General features: G+C 31.8%; 1 protein-coding gene across 1 annotated transcript; it reads right to left on the minus strand.

The window, feature by feature from the left end:
- Positions 1–4,307: 4,307 nt before the first annotated feature.
- Positions 4,308–12,984, minus strand: LOC127707274 (multiple epidermal growth factor-like domains protein 11). The gene is made up of 8 exons (XM_052211812.1): positions 12,870–12,984; positions 9,187–9,306; positions 8,755–8,892; positions 7,234–7,377; positions 6,161–6,301; positions 5,246–5,383; positions 4,842–4,947; positions 4,308–4,311 (listed from the first exon to the last, which is right to left on the minus strand). Exons 1-8 carry the CDS (start codon positions 12,982–12,984, stop codon positions 4,308–4,310), a joined length of 906 nt encoding a protein of 301 aa, XP_052067772.1.
- Between the last annotated feature and the right edge of the window lie 4,941 nt (positions 12,985–17,925).

Consider the following 17,925-nt stretch of genomic DNA (forward strand, 5'->3'; position numbering starts at 1 on the left):
AAGATATCACGCCCCTTTTGAAGTAGATTTTTAAAGTTCATATCGAATTGCAAAGACGAAAATTTAAATAGGAATATTTTTTAGAAATATTACAAATCATTATATCTTTACAGACGGAATGAATAAATGCGGGATTATTCGAATGCCAGAAAGCACGACTGTAAAGTTTTTTTTATTAACACACTTTTCCCGGTTACAACAATTATTCTTTCCTTATGTCACCAATTAAATATTAACAATTCTATCGAAAATTATAATAAAATTAATTAGCAGTCAATTTGTATACGTTATGTTATGAAAAAGACAAATAATATTACTTTGAAAGACCACAAAAGAACATTTTCCAAGCTTTGTCGATTATTTTCATAAAGTGGAGCAACCAATGATAAATACAGAGAAAGTGTGGCCCGTTTTGCACTCGAATATTTAAAATCTTAACACGACTGAACCCGATCTTACAAAATCTTAACAGCATTTTTACATTTGGTCTGATTTGTTCTGAAAGTGATCTGATCAAGTAAATCAAGTAAATTCAGTCGATTAAGACTTGATTAGAATAAAATGACCGTTTCAGACTGAAATATAGTTACTAGTGACAGTAAAAAATGAAAACAACACGTTATAAATTGTATGCGTCCGAATAATGAACGCTCAAAGCCGAATATTTGAAAACCAAGGACCGAAACAGTTGAAGAGCTTTATAACCAAAAAGGACCTAAAACATAGCCAATTATATCAAATACGTACTTTTTTCAATGTAGGAATGTTGTCTTTGCTTTTGTGATCTGAAAAACCTTCTGTAATACACAAAAGAAAGTGTAACTCCATTGATTAATTCTCTTGTATTGAAATGAACTAACATTGATATATTAATTTTCTATACATGGTGTATTACATTGGCTAGAGGTATAGGGTAGGGTTGAGATCCCACAAAACATGTTTAACCCCGCCGCATGTTTGCGCCTGTCCCAAGTCAGGAACCACTGGCCTTAGTTAATCTTGTATGTTTTTTTTTTTTTTTTTTGTTTTGGTGCATTAATATGTTGTACCTTACACAAGTATTCCCCATTACAAACTAAAAGACAAATTGAAAGAGTTGGTCCTGCTGTGTTTCATCAAAAAGAATGGCCAACGTAGATACAAGTATCTTGTCTTAGGGAGGGATAAATCGTACTTTCTAAAAAATCATTGAAACGGACATTATCAAGATGCTGGATTTCTTGATTGACAACGTATTTGTTACTGTGGATTAATTATTATTCGTTGGATACCAATTTTCGTGGTTTTCGGGGTACAGGTGAACCACGAATTCAAATGTTTAACGAATTACACAAGTTTTCCTCAATCCACGAAAATTGATACCCACGAAAATATATGAATCCGCAGTACATTTGGAGGACGTGTTTTTCAACAAACAATCGGCATCCCCATGAGAACCAACTGTGCCTCTCTTCTTGCCGACTTGTTTCTTTGTTTATACGAGGCTGACTTCACACAGAAACTTTTTAGGAGGAAAGAAAAGAAGTTTGCAGTATCTTTTAACTTTACTTTCCGCTACATAGATGATGTTCTCTTGCCAAATAATTCAAAATTTGGTGACTATGTTGAACGCATCTATCCCATCGAACTTGAGATTAAGGATACAACAGATACAGTTAAGTTCGCCTCATATCTTGACCCCTAGTTTTTTGTGGGGTTCGTGTTGCTCAGTCTTTAGTTTTCTTTGTTGTGTTTTGTGTACTGTTATTTGTCTGTTTGTCTTTTTTCAGCCATGGCGTTGTCAGTTAATTTTCGACTTATGTGTTTGAATGTCTTGAGCCTCTCTTTTTCGGAGTTTAGTGTGACGTCCATATTCTCTGAACCAGTATACATTTTTGTTTAGAGGCCAGCTAGAGCCCGCCTCCAGGTGCGGGATATTCTCGCTGTGTTGAAGACCCATTGGTGGCCTTGAGCTGTTTTCTGCCCTTTGGTCAAGTTGTTGTCTCTTTGACACATTCCCCGTTTCCATTCTCAATTTTATCATAAAATTATAGAAAATCATCCAAACATTAAGTCTTATATAGACAAAACTCACAGTGGCGTTCTTGATTACAATGTACATGTCTATTTACATGTTTATTTTTTTTTATATAAAAACATGTATGATATTAATCTAGATAGACGTTATCCTAATATTTCTTTGTAAGAAAAAAAATAAAAGAAATTGGAAAAAAGTCAAAATAACCCACCTAAAAAATTATGCTTTTCTGGTTGTACGTTGCCCGTAGGGCCGACGCCCATTATTTCCCAGGAATGGACAGTTATTTGGACTTTCGCTAACTTTAAATTCACCTTAAATATTAAGAGCAAATCTTCAGATTATAAAACTTTTAAGAATTTTATTTCATTTGTAGTGGTTTTCTCTAATTTTCCCCGTATTGTGACCAATAATCCACAGGCAAAATGTAAGATCGAGCTGACCATTTACTCACTTAATGAAGTATTTATGAACAGAAGAATAGTTACTATAAAAAGATCTTAAAAAAGTTCATCCTAATTTTTGTTTTAAGTCATTGGATACGCACGTCTTTCTTATAGTGGGGTTGAAAGGATATTTATTTGTGTCTTTAAGGTTCTTCATAACCTTTTGACTAATATGGCCGTATTAACGCTACAAGTTGAAATTGAGTACAGACAAACCTGTGCACCTGGGAAAGTTTTAAGACATGGCAGGAACTAGATAATTAAATTTTAAATCCATTTTATGTTTCAGAAAATTATAAAATTTTCTGGATTTTGCTATTCATTTTTTTTTTTCATTCTTGCAGAAGGTGCAAAAATAAACTAAGTTGGGATAGAGGTTTGAAAAGCTCCCCTCATATAATAAATGTTGTGAGTAATATTGATTTAAATGGACAATAGATGGACAATAGACATCTGCAAACAATATGTGATTTAAACTATGTAACTGAGTGGACCGTATCAAATGAAACTCTTGTGTTTGTTTATTTGCTCTCTTCTGCAGACTGGAAAAAATGCACATCAAAATCAAGATAAGTTTTTAATTTTCTGAAACATAGACTACATATGACTTTTATATTTCTAGGTTCTGCAATGCCTTAAAACTTTCCTAGATGCATCAGTTTGTCTGTACTCATAGATTTTATGGTGTAAACACGGCCATATTTGTCAATTCCTTTTGATGAACCTTAAATGGTATTTCGGGAGAGGAAAAAAAACTAGTATTTATGCATATATGTTCATGGATTATGTATGATTTTCATTTAATATCTTAGACGTAAAATCGTCTGAGAAAAATGAATCGTACAACTAGAACAAATTTTCAGATATGTAACAACCTAGTCTAGATTATTTAACTAATAAGGGTGTGATAGATTATGAGTCATTTCAAAAACACAATGTGATTCTATATTTTAAACCATTCTATTAGATCAAATAAAATTAAATAAGAAAACAATGTTTCATGCATTACCGAATTTTTTTTCTTTCCCTTTGCTCATAACAACGAAAAGAATGTTATGCATATTTTAGATGAGTCTTAAATAGCAATACAAACAAACTGAAAATATTTTTTATTCTTCCCTTTTATCAGAAAGGAAGCTAAAAGTGTTGGAAAAAAAACCCACGTGATTAAAAATATTTCTGGATTCCGTTTTGTATGTCTTTAACTTAAGTTGAAAACTACTTTTTGGCTTCATTTAAACATTTCAAGATTAACGCCGTCATTTCCACTGCCGCTATAACTGTTATATTTGCCACTGGTCATATAACAACAGTAAATGAATTCGATTATGTTTCGCGTTTCTTTTTGAAACAGAATTAAAAAAACGCCCAAAATATAACATAAGCCTTATTCAAGTATTATTCATACCCCCTCAAATTCTAATCATTAGTACTATATTTAAATTATAACAACGCACAATCAAATAATATACCGAATACGCTATTTTGACCATTCCAGTTTCTTGAACTATTAATATTCATTCTATTAAACCACAATATTATTGTAGAAACTATCCGAGTAATTTTCCTGTTTTTATTGTACATATTTAAATGGAACAAACGATTTTTGCTGTACAAAATCAAAATACAACACTTTAAATTTCAAGGAAATGATATCTCAAACGGCAACATTAAAAGCAAGTCTTTAAGTGAAATATAGTTTGCTCTAATTTTCCTTATTGAAAAATGTTAATGTGTTCAATATTACAAAAGAATTCAACTGAGTTAACACATTTGATATTTTGTAGATACACAGAAGAGGAATAGCACTCAATGAAAAATAATCGTTTTTACCCGCTTGGCTACTATCTGTGACAGAAATGCAGCAAAGATTTGCATCGGAAAACAAATTATAGATACTGTTGTGGAATTTTAGTGAATACGCTACTATATATCATACGCTGAAATTACGACTCGCAAATAAAAGCTGTTTATTGATAATGAGATATTTGGTATTCATTGTATTACTACGATCTAAATTAAAAAAAAAAACATCCAGTATCAGCCGTATTAGAAAGTTTTAATCTTCATTCAAAATCGCGTTACGTCCTTTAGAATTATTTCCATGGGTGAACACTTTTTTAGAAAGTGCCCATGGAAATATCCAAAGGGCAAAACATCCAGATGAATGAAGATGAACAATAGAAAATAACTCTCGATTCCTGAAAAATAATGGAGAGTTTGAACAAAAGATTTACGTCACAGGTGTATTTTAACTAAAGGCCAGGAATAATTATATACCCTAATATTTTTGTAAATTATAATTATAAAAATTATATAAGGTCTATGAAACATGAGAATGATAATTCTTGGAGGAAAAACAGAAACAAAATGAATACCTGTAAACGATACACAAAATAATTGCAAGAATCACGACAAATATTGCAGCACAAATTCCTCCTATGATGGCTGTAACAAGTCCTCGTTCTTCTAAAGACTGCAAGTCTATGAAAAATATATATATTATTGACTATAATGCATCAATCATGTATATCAAACTTGAATCAACACAATGATACTGATTCCAGCTTAGTTATTCATTCTTTCATAAATTGTATTTGTACAGCAATGTTATATATTTTTTTTTTATTTTTTTCACGATTCTGTAAATAAATTTGTTTTTTACTTTTTCATCAGTTGTATTAACACTTTAAACTAGCAGTATCTAATTAAATATTATAAAAATTTCTTCTTTCTACCATTCATGTTATTTCAACTTGAATAACAAAAATCCTTTTACTACCTGCTTTCGTGCACTGAGGACCACTGAATTTATTATTACAACCATAAGTACAATTGCCTTCAAATATTTCACAGGACGTGTTTAAGCAATTGTTACAGTAATCAATACAATTCGATCCGTAATATCCCTCGCTGCATTCTACAATGAAAATTAAAATATGCATTACATGGCTTTATATCAACTTTAAAAGGTAAACAATACATGTAATTAAAAGTATCAAAAATAAATCGTCCCACAATAGAATAGTATAAAGCGCTCAACATAAAATTCTGTCCTAATTCCTCTATATATTTGTTTAGTTTGTTTCATCATATCAATTTCATCCATTACTGTTTATGAGGTTGAATTTTCTTGGAAATAAGTCAGAATTACAGAATGAAAAAGCAATGCAATGTATTTTCTGGAATGTGTGTAAAACCATCAAAGAGGGAACATGAAGCGAATCGAGAGGTCTTTGTCAAAAGCGGTAAATGAAATAAAATACGGAAATAATTCATACAGGAAATCATACAAAGCCAGATATTTTCTGTAAATAAACTCATCATAGATACCAGGGTTAAAATTGTGTACGCTAGACGCGCAATTCGTATACAAAAGACTCATTAGTGACGCTGGAATCAAAAAAGGTTAAAAAGGCCAAATAAATTACAAAGTTGAAGAGCACTGCTTCTCAGGGTGACCGTTTTATTTCGATTATATCTTATAAAACTTATAAAATCGCCATTCATTTAATATATTTGTGATCTTTAAGTATTATCTGAAATGTGTGTTCATTGTTTATTCGCTAGGAATTATCTCTATCAAAATGGATATTTGAAACAACTAATTTTTAATAGCTTCGGTATGTCATAAAAATAGAAAGACTTAAGATTTATGACTAAGTAATAAGTATTTCTATTACTTCCTTTGACAAACCTTTATTACAAGATTCCCCAGACCATCCTTTGTCACATTTGCCGTCAGGACACATTCCAGTAGATTTATCACAAGGTTCCAATCTAGAGAGACAATTGCATTTTTCTGTACAATTATCACCATAGTACATGTGCTCACATGCTAAAAATATATCGAAAAAAATTGCCATTTAAAAATACATCTTTTCTATGTATATAAAAAGTATGATGCAATATGGATCATTAATTTATAATATCGAAAGTTGTATTGAGTGTACTTTAGTGATTTTTCAATGCAAGAGGAATAAAATTAAAGGTAGTGCTTACAAAATGTCAATCGAGTACATCTTGTCGATGTCAATTAGATAGAAATAATTGTTTTATTAATAAATTAATAAACTTTTCATACGCGTAATTAATTAATCCTAACCTAAGTAAGACTCACTACGATTTATTATTAATGATCGATTCTTTCTTAAATTGATGTATGCTTCTAAATCAAAAAGAAATTTCATGGGTTTTTAAAAAAATTCTAACTCATGAATCTATTCTTATTCCTGATATTCTAGAAGCTGGAGTGTACACGATGAATCCGAATAATAAACTATATTAGAATTACCGTTTCAAAATAAGTTTATGATTTGTAATTTTTATAATCATTTTTATAACTAGACAAATGATAATAGTTAAGGTTATTATCATCACATCTGCTTGCACAAAATATTTTTGCTGAAACATAATGAAACCGGAAAAAAAAACAGAATTTGAACTATTGGAATAATCAATAGTGGTTTTTAAATCAAAGAAACCCATCTTCATACACATATGTATATTGCACGAAAGACAAGAATCGTAGAACTTTGGATTTATAAATCATACTGCATCTTTCAAATCACTGTGCAGATGAGATTCGTCGAGGACAAATTCTTGGTTATTGAAATATTAAAGCTTTCACAATATCGATATGAAGCCTTCAAAAAGTCATATTCTAGAACACATCCTATAACAGAAAATAGTATCGTGTGTATGAATCACAAATGCAAATTATATCAACATATCCTTCAAAAATACAAAACCATTGAAATAAATACATACCTTGATTACATTTTAAGTCGTGTATATATCCTGGTTTACATTTGTCTGTCACATTACAGAAGCCAGCAAAACGGTCACATAGATCAGATAAGCATCCTTCACATGACTGGGAACAATTTCTACCAAAATATCCGGTACTGCATTCTAAAATGTCAATGCATATTTGAATGATTTTATTCAGTATGGTTGGGGATGATGATAATGATTATGAATCACATACAAATGTAGTTTACCATAGACCACTTTTTGTTTATTAACAATTTTAACAAAGACATCTTGCTACGGCGATTAGTAAGAAGAATTAAGATGATTAACATATCAAACCTCCTGCACAATGTCGGGAATTGCAATATCACCATAAAATAGGAAACGTTTTGACATGATATTAAATATTACCTCATCAAATCCTTCATTCATCGCGGCACTAACATATCATGAATGTATGTTCGTAAGAAAGATTTTATTCAATAAAAAATGAAAACAACACAATATAAATTTCATGGGTCCGAAGCACTTTTTTTGAAGCCGAAAACATAAAAAAAAAACTCTGCTTTTATTAGGGAAAATAAGTTTTCTTCTCAGTTATATAATTTGACAATTTGATATCCTGCATGACCTAAGCCAAATGTCTTTTTTTTAACATTTTGTGTTTCAATTCTAAAATGATTAAGCATGTTACATACTTTTTAGATACGCAATAGCTACAATGTGAAATTTTTTTTTTCCTTTCATGGAAAACCATAGTGAGAAAACATTATTGTTATTTTCTAATGTTTTTTTTTTTTCTCAAAATAATCAAATATTAAGTAATTGTTGTTTACTGAAAGCAGAGTGTTCGGTATCTCATGCACGGCAGAAAGAGAACAATTTAAAGATTTATACAATGATTACGCAATGTGAGTTGTTTGGGATGAAGGGTTGGAAATTCCCTTTGTCATTGAAAAATTTATGGACGTTCGATATGGAGAGAAATTAGCCTTGTAACAATCAATCAAACGACCCATCAATAAAAATTTGGTTCATTCATGTGCAGTCGGTGAGGCCTTATCCCTCCATATTCATGAATCATCTGATTGAACGAGCTCATTCCAACTGAACGTGGATGTATATTCATAGAGCCAAAGAGCAAAACGGAAGCCCCCTTTTGAATATTGTTTTAACTGGTAAGAAGTCCTAGTGAAGAGTATCCCAGTCATATCTTATAGGTGTCATAAATTTAATCGTAATTGCCGGAATTGAACTGAACATCCATTAATTTCAAATTGAATTCGCACGTGTGCATAACAAATTTTAAATTGTATATAACAGCAGGTCAATGTTTTAAACACCCAATACTATAGACAGAATTGCTAGAAATGAAAACCAGTTAAACAAGTAAGGTTAATATGCCTTAAAACGATTTTCATGTTTTGGTTTCTAAATATGTGGTCTCGAGTGAGCCTACGGTTTATTCCAGGAACATGTGGTGTGCGCACGATGATCATTACGTTTTCCACAAACTGAACGACATCTATGTTTTACCTTCTGAACAGTCATAAGCTGTCCATCCTTGTTTACATCCTCCATTGCATTCCCCTGTCACATGATTACAAGATGATTTGACACAGTGAGACGAACATGTATGCACACATTGATTCCCAAATAGACCTTCACTACAGGCTAAAACAAAGTTTAAGAATGATTGAAACTTTACCATTTAACAAACTACGCTAAATAACCTGTTGCACTTTCTTTGAAGCCTAAAATATATATAAAAAGAACTTCTACTTTTATTAAGAAAAATGGGTTTTCTGCTCAGTTATATTTGAAGAACTTCATCATTCTTGTTTTATACATATATAGACATACATGTAATGTTTTAATGAACAATTACAAACTTTTACAATTTTTGCTTTTTCCTAATTATTTACGGTATTATTCTTAACATAGGCTTACTTTTATTGCACCTATTACCGACCCAACCATCAGTACAACCAAATGTGCAGTGTCCACTAACTAAGTCACACGATCCTGATATACAGTTTTCTGAACATTTCATTCCACAGTATACTCCGTATGTTCCTAAAGGGCAACCTGTTGTAGGAAACATCATTTATAATATAGATTGAAGTGGTTTAGAAGCCTACAAACTTAACTGGTTTAAGATGTAATTTTGTTATAGTCAAGAAAACTAGTACTGTTGAATTGCATATGATCCGTTCTGTTGAGTTGCACATAAGCCGTACACTGTTGGGTTACATGTGAGCCGTTGACGTTATAAAAGGAATGAATATATTTATATCTTTCTGTATACTAGTATTTCAGTGTGTACATCATTTTCAAAATTAATTTATTAATAAAATACAAGTTGATGGATGAACTGATAAAATATGATTCAGCTAAACTTGCTTACTAATAGTGAGCCTAGTATATTTTGACCCAGATTTTTTGCGAGGTTTGAGTTAATTAATCATTTCTGTAGTTGAAAATTTATGTTGGATATAAAAATAAGATGTGGTATGCTTGCCAATGAGACAATTCTCCACAAGAGACCAAATGAAACAGAAATTAACAACTATAGGTCACCGTACGGCATTCACGGAGGTTGTTTTGTGCTTTCCTTCTTTGAACTGGCCTATTTTTAGTTGTTTGACCTCTTTAAAGCAAATTACTATCTTAAAATTGATGTTAGGTTTTCGTTATAAGCAATATAGTCCTACTATATCATTTTCACACTATCTGTTCAATTTTTGTTTCATACAGTAGGCGCGTAGAGAAAACGATATATCATTCCTGTGATGGAGGAATTAATTTTTGCACTTACCACCAATTTCTATTTCACACAAATCTACCCTTGAAGTGCCTCTTATAGTTGGTGGTACATAAATTACATATCTGCAGACAGCAGTTACGTAGATATCTTCTGTCGGACGTTCACCATTGTATATTTCTATTGCGTTATTCCAGGAGTCACTCGTGTTTGAACAATATACTGAATAGTTACTGTTGTTAAATTGTGCAGATTCTGTTTAGAAATTGTATAAATATTATTTATGTTTTTTTGCTGTTTTGTTCTCGGATAGATAAAAACATTCTACACGTAATTTACAGTACTGTCAGGAGCATTGCTGATAAACATGTAAATATAGTCATTTTAAAGTATGTATAATACAAGTATGCATTTGAGACATAAGAGCCATATATGATATGATCAATGTAACTCGGTTATTTAGATTTTTAAACATTCAAAATAAATAAATCTGTCATTAAAAGACGATTGGCTTGTTAATAAAATTTAGTTGGCATGACTATAAAAGGACCAAAGACGTACAATATTAAACGACACAAGAATGTTCGAAGTCGGTCACCATATGATTATTTCATATCATTTAAACGAAAATGTATGTATCAACATCATATAGTTTAATAAGAAAAATCTATGTGTTAGAAATTGGAGATTTTATGATTTTAAGACAAATTCAAGAAGGTTTTTCGCTGATTTTATGTGCTTTCTATACAAATGTTCTCCTATTTTGAAAGAATTCAATCAGTAATATTTCAGATATTAAAAGAGATATATGCATTATTTTTTCGATTTTCAGTTATAGTTCAACGAGCCAAAGTTGTATGCTTAATTTTAGCAAAATCTGGGACATAGCTCATTTACTGTTCCTTGACCTTATTTGTATGGCCGTAGTGATGTCATAATAATCAAGTATTTATTTTGTTTTACAATCTTATATTTGTTCACTCTTTCACAACATATGCATACATTTAGTAATTGAAAACGTACTGATTAAATTTGGAAGCTTTTACAGTAAGATAAGGAGATAAGACAACCCTATTGTTTGTCACCTGACAATTGGATATTTGTCATAAACGGACTGTAACAGTAGAACACGTCAGGAATCACTTGTTGAGCAAAACTTCCTGGGAAAACTTGCTACATAATATATTTAAAATGAAACATAAATCACATCTCTATGGTAACTTACCACCAAGAGTAATATAAATCATGGTAATGATACTCATTAAACCAGTGTCAACCTGGAGAAAGGAGTTAGATCCAGATGTCATTGAACAGATACCGGTCCGGTTTCCATCAACCGACAGAAATGCTGGATGATTTGTTTTCGATGGTGTTTGAGTTGCTATTCCATTAGAAGCAAGATTATCTGTAAGGGACATATATGTATGAATAATAGCGATTCCTTATATAATTAGTGTCAAGAAAACGTAAACGGTCTTTAAGTATTTGATGTACCAATGCAAAATTAGAATTAAACACATTTTCTAATACAATTTATATCTTTAATTTAAAGTTCATTAAATAAACAAAGGACTCACAGCTAGTGTTATTACAGTACTGTCCAATAAGTCCAGCTTTACATCCTTCTGTGCATATACTGGTGATCATATCACAAGTGTCATGGAGGCAATCACATCCCCAAACGCAGGAACCATTTCCAGGATAGCAGTGATTGGATATGCAGTTAGCAGGACAGGGATTTAAACAATTAACTCCCCATGTACCTTTCCAGCATCCTACGAGAAAAACGTATAGATGGATCATTACGATATTTGTCTAGCTTATACCAAGATTTGACCATGACTTTTCTGTTGTGTGATACATCATCACATATGGAATTTCACAGATATTGAATGAAATTTAAGGTACCTCGTTCTGGTCAGCTTACAATTTGGGCTTTCTTTGGTACCAAATATGTGTTTGTCTCATAACGTTAGATGATTATTGCACGTCTTTTGCTTTTCTAAGACTGGTTTTTTTTTATTGAAAATTAGGATAATATAAAAAAAAACGATAGAGAGGGGGGAGTATAGTAAAAAAAAACACATTATTATTGTCTCTTTTAGTGAAAGTTTTAATTTTTATAAAACTACGTTTAACTTAGTTATACATGTTCTAATGCTAAATGAATCAGATGACACAATCTGGACACTTTAGTTCTGACATGTCAATTATGATGACTTCATCAGCTCTCCAACGTTTGCATTGCTTTTGGTTTATCAAACATTTTGGCCTCTAGCATCACTGCATACACATTTGTTGTAATAAATGCGCACCTAGTGCACTAAAATTGGCACCGTTGAGGTATTCCTAAACCTATAGAAGAATTCGAAGAAATTGACATATAGAAACAATGCTATTGGTCAAATCAGCTCTTTTAAGAATCCTCTACCCAAAATGGTATTTTACCTGCCTTCAAATCTTTCAGCCAATAACGAACTTGAGTTTGAACTGTTAGCGAAAATAGTTAATAAAAATAGCCTTCGTACTATGGATAACCATCATTAATTATGTCATACCCTCAGAACAATTCAAAAAAATATGAGTCTATGAAAACAGCTCGAGGGAAAGTATTTTATGGAAAGTTTGATAATAATGCGACGTAGTTTGACAATGCTACGGACAGAGTTACCATTAAGCATTTGATTGTATTTGGATTCCAAAAAAGATGCATACCCAAGAATGGAGTTGAGGATACTGATGTGTAATACAGTATATAGAACAATTTATTATTGAAAATACCAACCGTATATTGCTATATAGCACAGTTCTACAAAGGCACCTTCTCCGTTTTGTCCTATGCTTGATCTATTGTTGAAGAAATACACATTTTTGGTGATTGTATTACAGTCGATATCCTGGGTTGTGTTGGGTAATTCTGTTATCAGAAGATCTGTGTAACATAACAATTTATCCCCAGCATCAACTGTTCCATTGGACATATACAAGCTAAAGCCATTCATTCGATCTGGTCCTACGTTAAACAAATATATGTTTTTGTTAACTTTGATTTGTGCTCGATATTAAATTATATTTCGATAAATAATATAAAATATTTCAGAAAAAACACTTTCTAAAATTGAATAATTAGAGATGTATAGTAAACCGATCATTAAAATATACATTTAACCAATCAAAAATGTAAACAACATTAACTTTATAAGAGTGTAAATACAAAATTCACATGAGTGACAATCAGGGCACAAACTTTAAATGAAATTAATTCTAATTACGAAAGGTCGGCTATACTTGAACGAAAGGCAAACACTGTCGATATTACCGATTGCATATCATAACATACCATGGATGTTCAAGTTTTCTTAGTGTTCAAACATTCGTAATCAATTTATCAGAAATTACTACCAAAAGATACTACGAATAGGAATTTCCACAAATTAACCAGTGGTATATACGAAGAAAGTGCATTTCAAAATATCGGTGTATAAAGTACTTTACCGAATTATAGATTTTACTTTTACGAATCTGCACCATTTCTTCTATATAAACGAATAGACATCAACATTTGAAAAATACATTCCACAATAAGATTGTGCACAAATATTTCTTCAGAAAAGAAAAGAAATAATAAAAATGAACTCTTTGGTTCATATTTTAAGATGTTGATAAGGTAATGAATAGCCAGTTAAAAATTTAGTGGTTAAAAAGTCTTCCTCTTTAAAACTGAGACATGGAAATGTTTATCTCAAATTTTCTGCCGAAAATTGGGGTTGCGGTCTCTATGCCGAAATGATTTGCCCGTATTATTAATTGTATACAATATTTGCCTTTAAATATGATAATAATGGGTTCATTTCTGGTAAAAATCTTGTGACATGTAACTAATCGGAGAAGTTCATTCTCAAATTGCCCGATATGAATATTGACAAAGAACAAATCACTATCTCTAAGGCAAAAGGGGTGGCGGATTCCTTACAACATAGGTATATACGCTCTTGTGTGTAATATTTGTTTTATCCAGTATTTTATAAAGTTCTTTGCAATTTTGTCGATGAAAATGTTTAAAAAATAACATTGCACATACCAGAAAAGTGGACGCCGATAGTAAATCTCGCAAAATGTAAAGGTTACATTATCATCAATTTCATAAAGCTCAATTTTAAAATTGACATAAATTCATATTTCAAAAACTTCTAATACTTACTGGTATTCCTATAGTATATTTGAACATTAGTCACGTAAACTACTTCAGGGAGTTCCAAACCCCACCATGCCGTAAGCTGATTTGCACCTGTATGTGAACATCCACCGCTCCATTCGTTATTTATTTGTCCTGTAATGGCGTAGCTTGCACTATATACATAATATGTTGAACTCTGTGTCACTTTTCCTTTTAGTGCCAAGTTTTCTGGAATTTATTTAATTAACATTTTGATTTGTATACCCTGTCACATGCGATGATGTATTTTGTAACGAAATTTATTAACCATTTAAAGTTTGCTTTCAAACATTTATAATTATCAATTTCGCGGGTCAACACTTTTGTTTTCAAATATAAGTAGTCTGTATGTATTTATTATACGGAATAGAATACTTCACGTTTTTCAGTAAACGTGTGTTTAACTTGAACGTATTAAACATGTTAAAGGAACCTCAGTAGTAAAAAAGGTGACTTGTTTAAACAAAAATGGTCTCCTGGACAATGGTTGTAAATTTAGTTTCGATGAATCTTCAATACGCAGAAAATGATACGTTAAATCAGATGCCTCATGTTTGAACTGTTACTACTGTTGTTCTTCATGATTGATAATTTATCTAACGAAAAACGACGGGTCGATAGGCGGAAGGAAAGATAGGAATGAGGGGTCGGGAAGCGGGATTCATGGGCGGAAACTGCGAAAAGAGGGGAAAAAGGGATAAGCTGGACATGTTTTTTGATTGATTTTCGTCTGGAAGTAATGGGGAGTGAAGTGTAAGCGTGGATGGTAATTGAGAATAGGGAGAGGGCAGAGCGAGTTGAGGGTAGAAACCCACTGTCCAACTTCTCAATAAATGTTTTTGAAACTTTTGAATAACGAAAGAAAATTATCCGTTTATCAACGGGCCGGCCAAGAGGAGAGCCTTCGGATCGATCAAAACTATAAAAGGTCTGATTTATTCTTCCCATGAACATGATGAACTTTCTATGTGTTTGATAAAATAAACTGCATAAACATAGATTAAGTACTTAGACGGCCAATTAGAAAATCGTCAATATTCAATAATAATGCATCGCAACTAAGACATGTAAGAGTAGATGAATTAGTCAAGTACCTGTCTAAGTTTCCAATTTCACAAGAATAGTTGAAGAGTTAGAACCTTTTTATAAAGGTTTATGAACTGGATGTTCCTTTATAGGCAATAATATAGATTCTTGACTAGCTTTCTCAATTTGAAAACAGATTTTTTTGTATAATTTCTGACTTTAAAAAAGAATGTTCACGAATAAAAGATATTTGATATAGTGGCGGAATAACTAAATAATGATTTGGTAAGACTCTTGTGCAATGTCTAACGTTATTTCAAAGATTACCAAAGACGGGTGCCACATGTGGAGCAAGATCTGCTTACTCTTCCGGAGCACCTGAGATCACCCCAGTTTTTGGTGGGGTTCGTGTTGCTCAGTCTTTGGTTTTCTATGTTGTGTTTTGTGTACTTTTGTTTTTTCTGTTGGTCTTTTTCTTTTTTAGCCAATGCGTTGTCGGTTTATTTTTTACTTATGAGTTTGAATGTCCCTTTGGTATCTTTCGCCTCTCTTTCAAAATGCACTATAAAACTCACATTGCTTTGATATGAATTAAATGCGTAGATCTAATGATTAAAATCTTTAATTTCAATAAAACCTGCAATAAAGGCTATTTTCAACTTGCAGAGAGATGTGAATTTGATTGAAGACCTCAGCTTGACGTTGTGATGAAGAACAGCAAAAATGAGCTGTTCATTTGCATTTGGTATTGTTAACGTATATGTGGATTTTTTAATGAAATTATTCTTGATATACTTTCTTTTCCAGTTGATAATGTACAATTGACCCTAATGTTGTTGTGATTTTCATTACAATTACATGTAAAGTCTGTTGGAATTATGGTAGATTGGTGGAGTAAGAAAAATTGGCGATGATGAATGGCTGTTTAATTTCCAGCAGCAAATTAAATACAATTTCTGGACAAGAACATGTTAATGGGATATGAATATTATTCCTGCTTTGTACTAGAATAATGAGTCACATTGTAACGAGCTAATTCAGAAGTTAACATTCCATAGTTAGGCATGTCACGCTACCTTGATACACCATTCTATGTTCGAGCCGACTAGTCGTTGTTATTACTTCGTAATGATGCGTGCTTAGCTGAGAAGCATTCCAATTTTTCAGTTTTTTTGAAATGACCCGGCCAGGGTTCGAACCCACGACCTTTCGCACTTGAGGCAAAAACGTTTCTCCGAGATCATTGAGTTGATATATTACGTAAGTATGAGTTTGTTTTTTTAATTTTGTTAATTTGATTGTTTCGGAGTTTAGTATAGCGTCCATTTCGCTGGACTAGTATACATTATTGTTAAGGGGCCTGCTGAAGCAAGCCCACCTCCGGGAGCGCGATTTTCTCGCTGCGTTGAAGACCCATTGGTGTCCTTGGGCTGTTTTCTGCTCTTTGGTCGGGCTGTTGTCCCTTTGACACATTCCCCATTTTCATTCTTTAGTCTATGAGAGCCATGTTTATAACATTTAAAACAAATAAAATCAAAGGATCAACAACATCAATTGGTTCACTACATAACGAAACGGTACGGGGAAAATAAAAAGTAGACAAGATACCCATAGACGTAGAGTTTCATCTTTGCACATGATGACGTATTATATTTATCAATCTTATCTTAAAATTAAACAAAATAAACGGTTCTGTAATAAACATAACACAATATCCGTAGTGCTAATGCTTTTTGATATATAATGTCTACAAGAACAAGATTGTATATACTGCAACTAGTTGTTCTCTCGTCAACAACGACATCCTGGAACTCGCTAACTGTTGCACTACAGTTCATCTCTTCTCTCCTTAAAATTTCTTTTTTAAGTAAATGTAATATTAAACCTGTTTTTACTATTGTGGATCCATACCTGGTCAAATATATCCTGCAAGAACATGAATAAACTGTACCTTCCAAGGATATCTATAACAGAAACTTGATACAACCCAAAATGTGCTTTTGTAGAAATTTAATCAACTGAACATTATGTATAAAGATACAAAACATTTAATGTATATTGAATAAGTCTTACAATCGGATTTCTACCATTATAAAAATAAGAAGATATGGTATGCTTGCCAATGAGACATCTCTCCACGATAGACCAAATATCTTAGAAGTTAACAGCTATAGGTCACCATATTAAGATAAGGAGATGAGCTATGATTGCCAATGAGACAACTATCCACCAAAGTTCAAATAAAATGGATTTAAGCAATTATAGGCAACTGTACGGCCTTCGACAATGCGAAAAACCCATACCGTATAGTTGGCTATCAAAGGCCATTTTAACAGTTACTTTTTGCTCCGATAGACCATACATAGATCAAAACAATTTTCAATTTAAAGTTTTGCAAACTTTATAATGCGTATCAATCTATATTCAAATCTACAATATGATATCTTTATTAAATTTTCCCTGTACTTTATGAAATCACAGTGTATTTTTTCTAAACTCTTTCCTTTTACCCTCTGATCTAACTTTTTATGTATATAAACTCACATGAAACATCCGATAATGATCTTTACGTTATAGTTTATTGTTCACAAATGTACTTTTTTTATACATATTCGCCTACCTCTCATGTAAATACAAATGTTTTATTTTAATTATATTTGTGTCTATATTTGTTTAAAACACTTCTTTTGTTTCTTAATGC

This window comes from Mytilus californianus, unplaced genomic scaffold, assembly GCF_021869535.1.
Source record: "Mytilus californianus isolate M0D057914Y unplaced genomic scaffold, xbMytCali1.0.p SCAF_61, whole genome shotgun sequence".
Taxonomy (NCBI): Eukaryota; Metazoa; Mollusca; class Bivalvia; order Mytilida; family Mytilidae; genus Mytilus; species Mytilus californianus.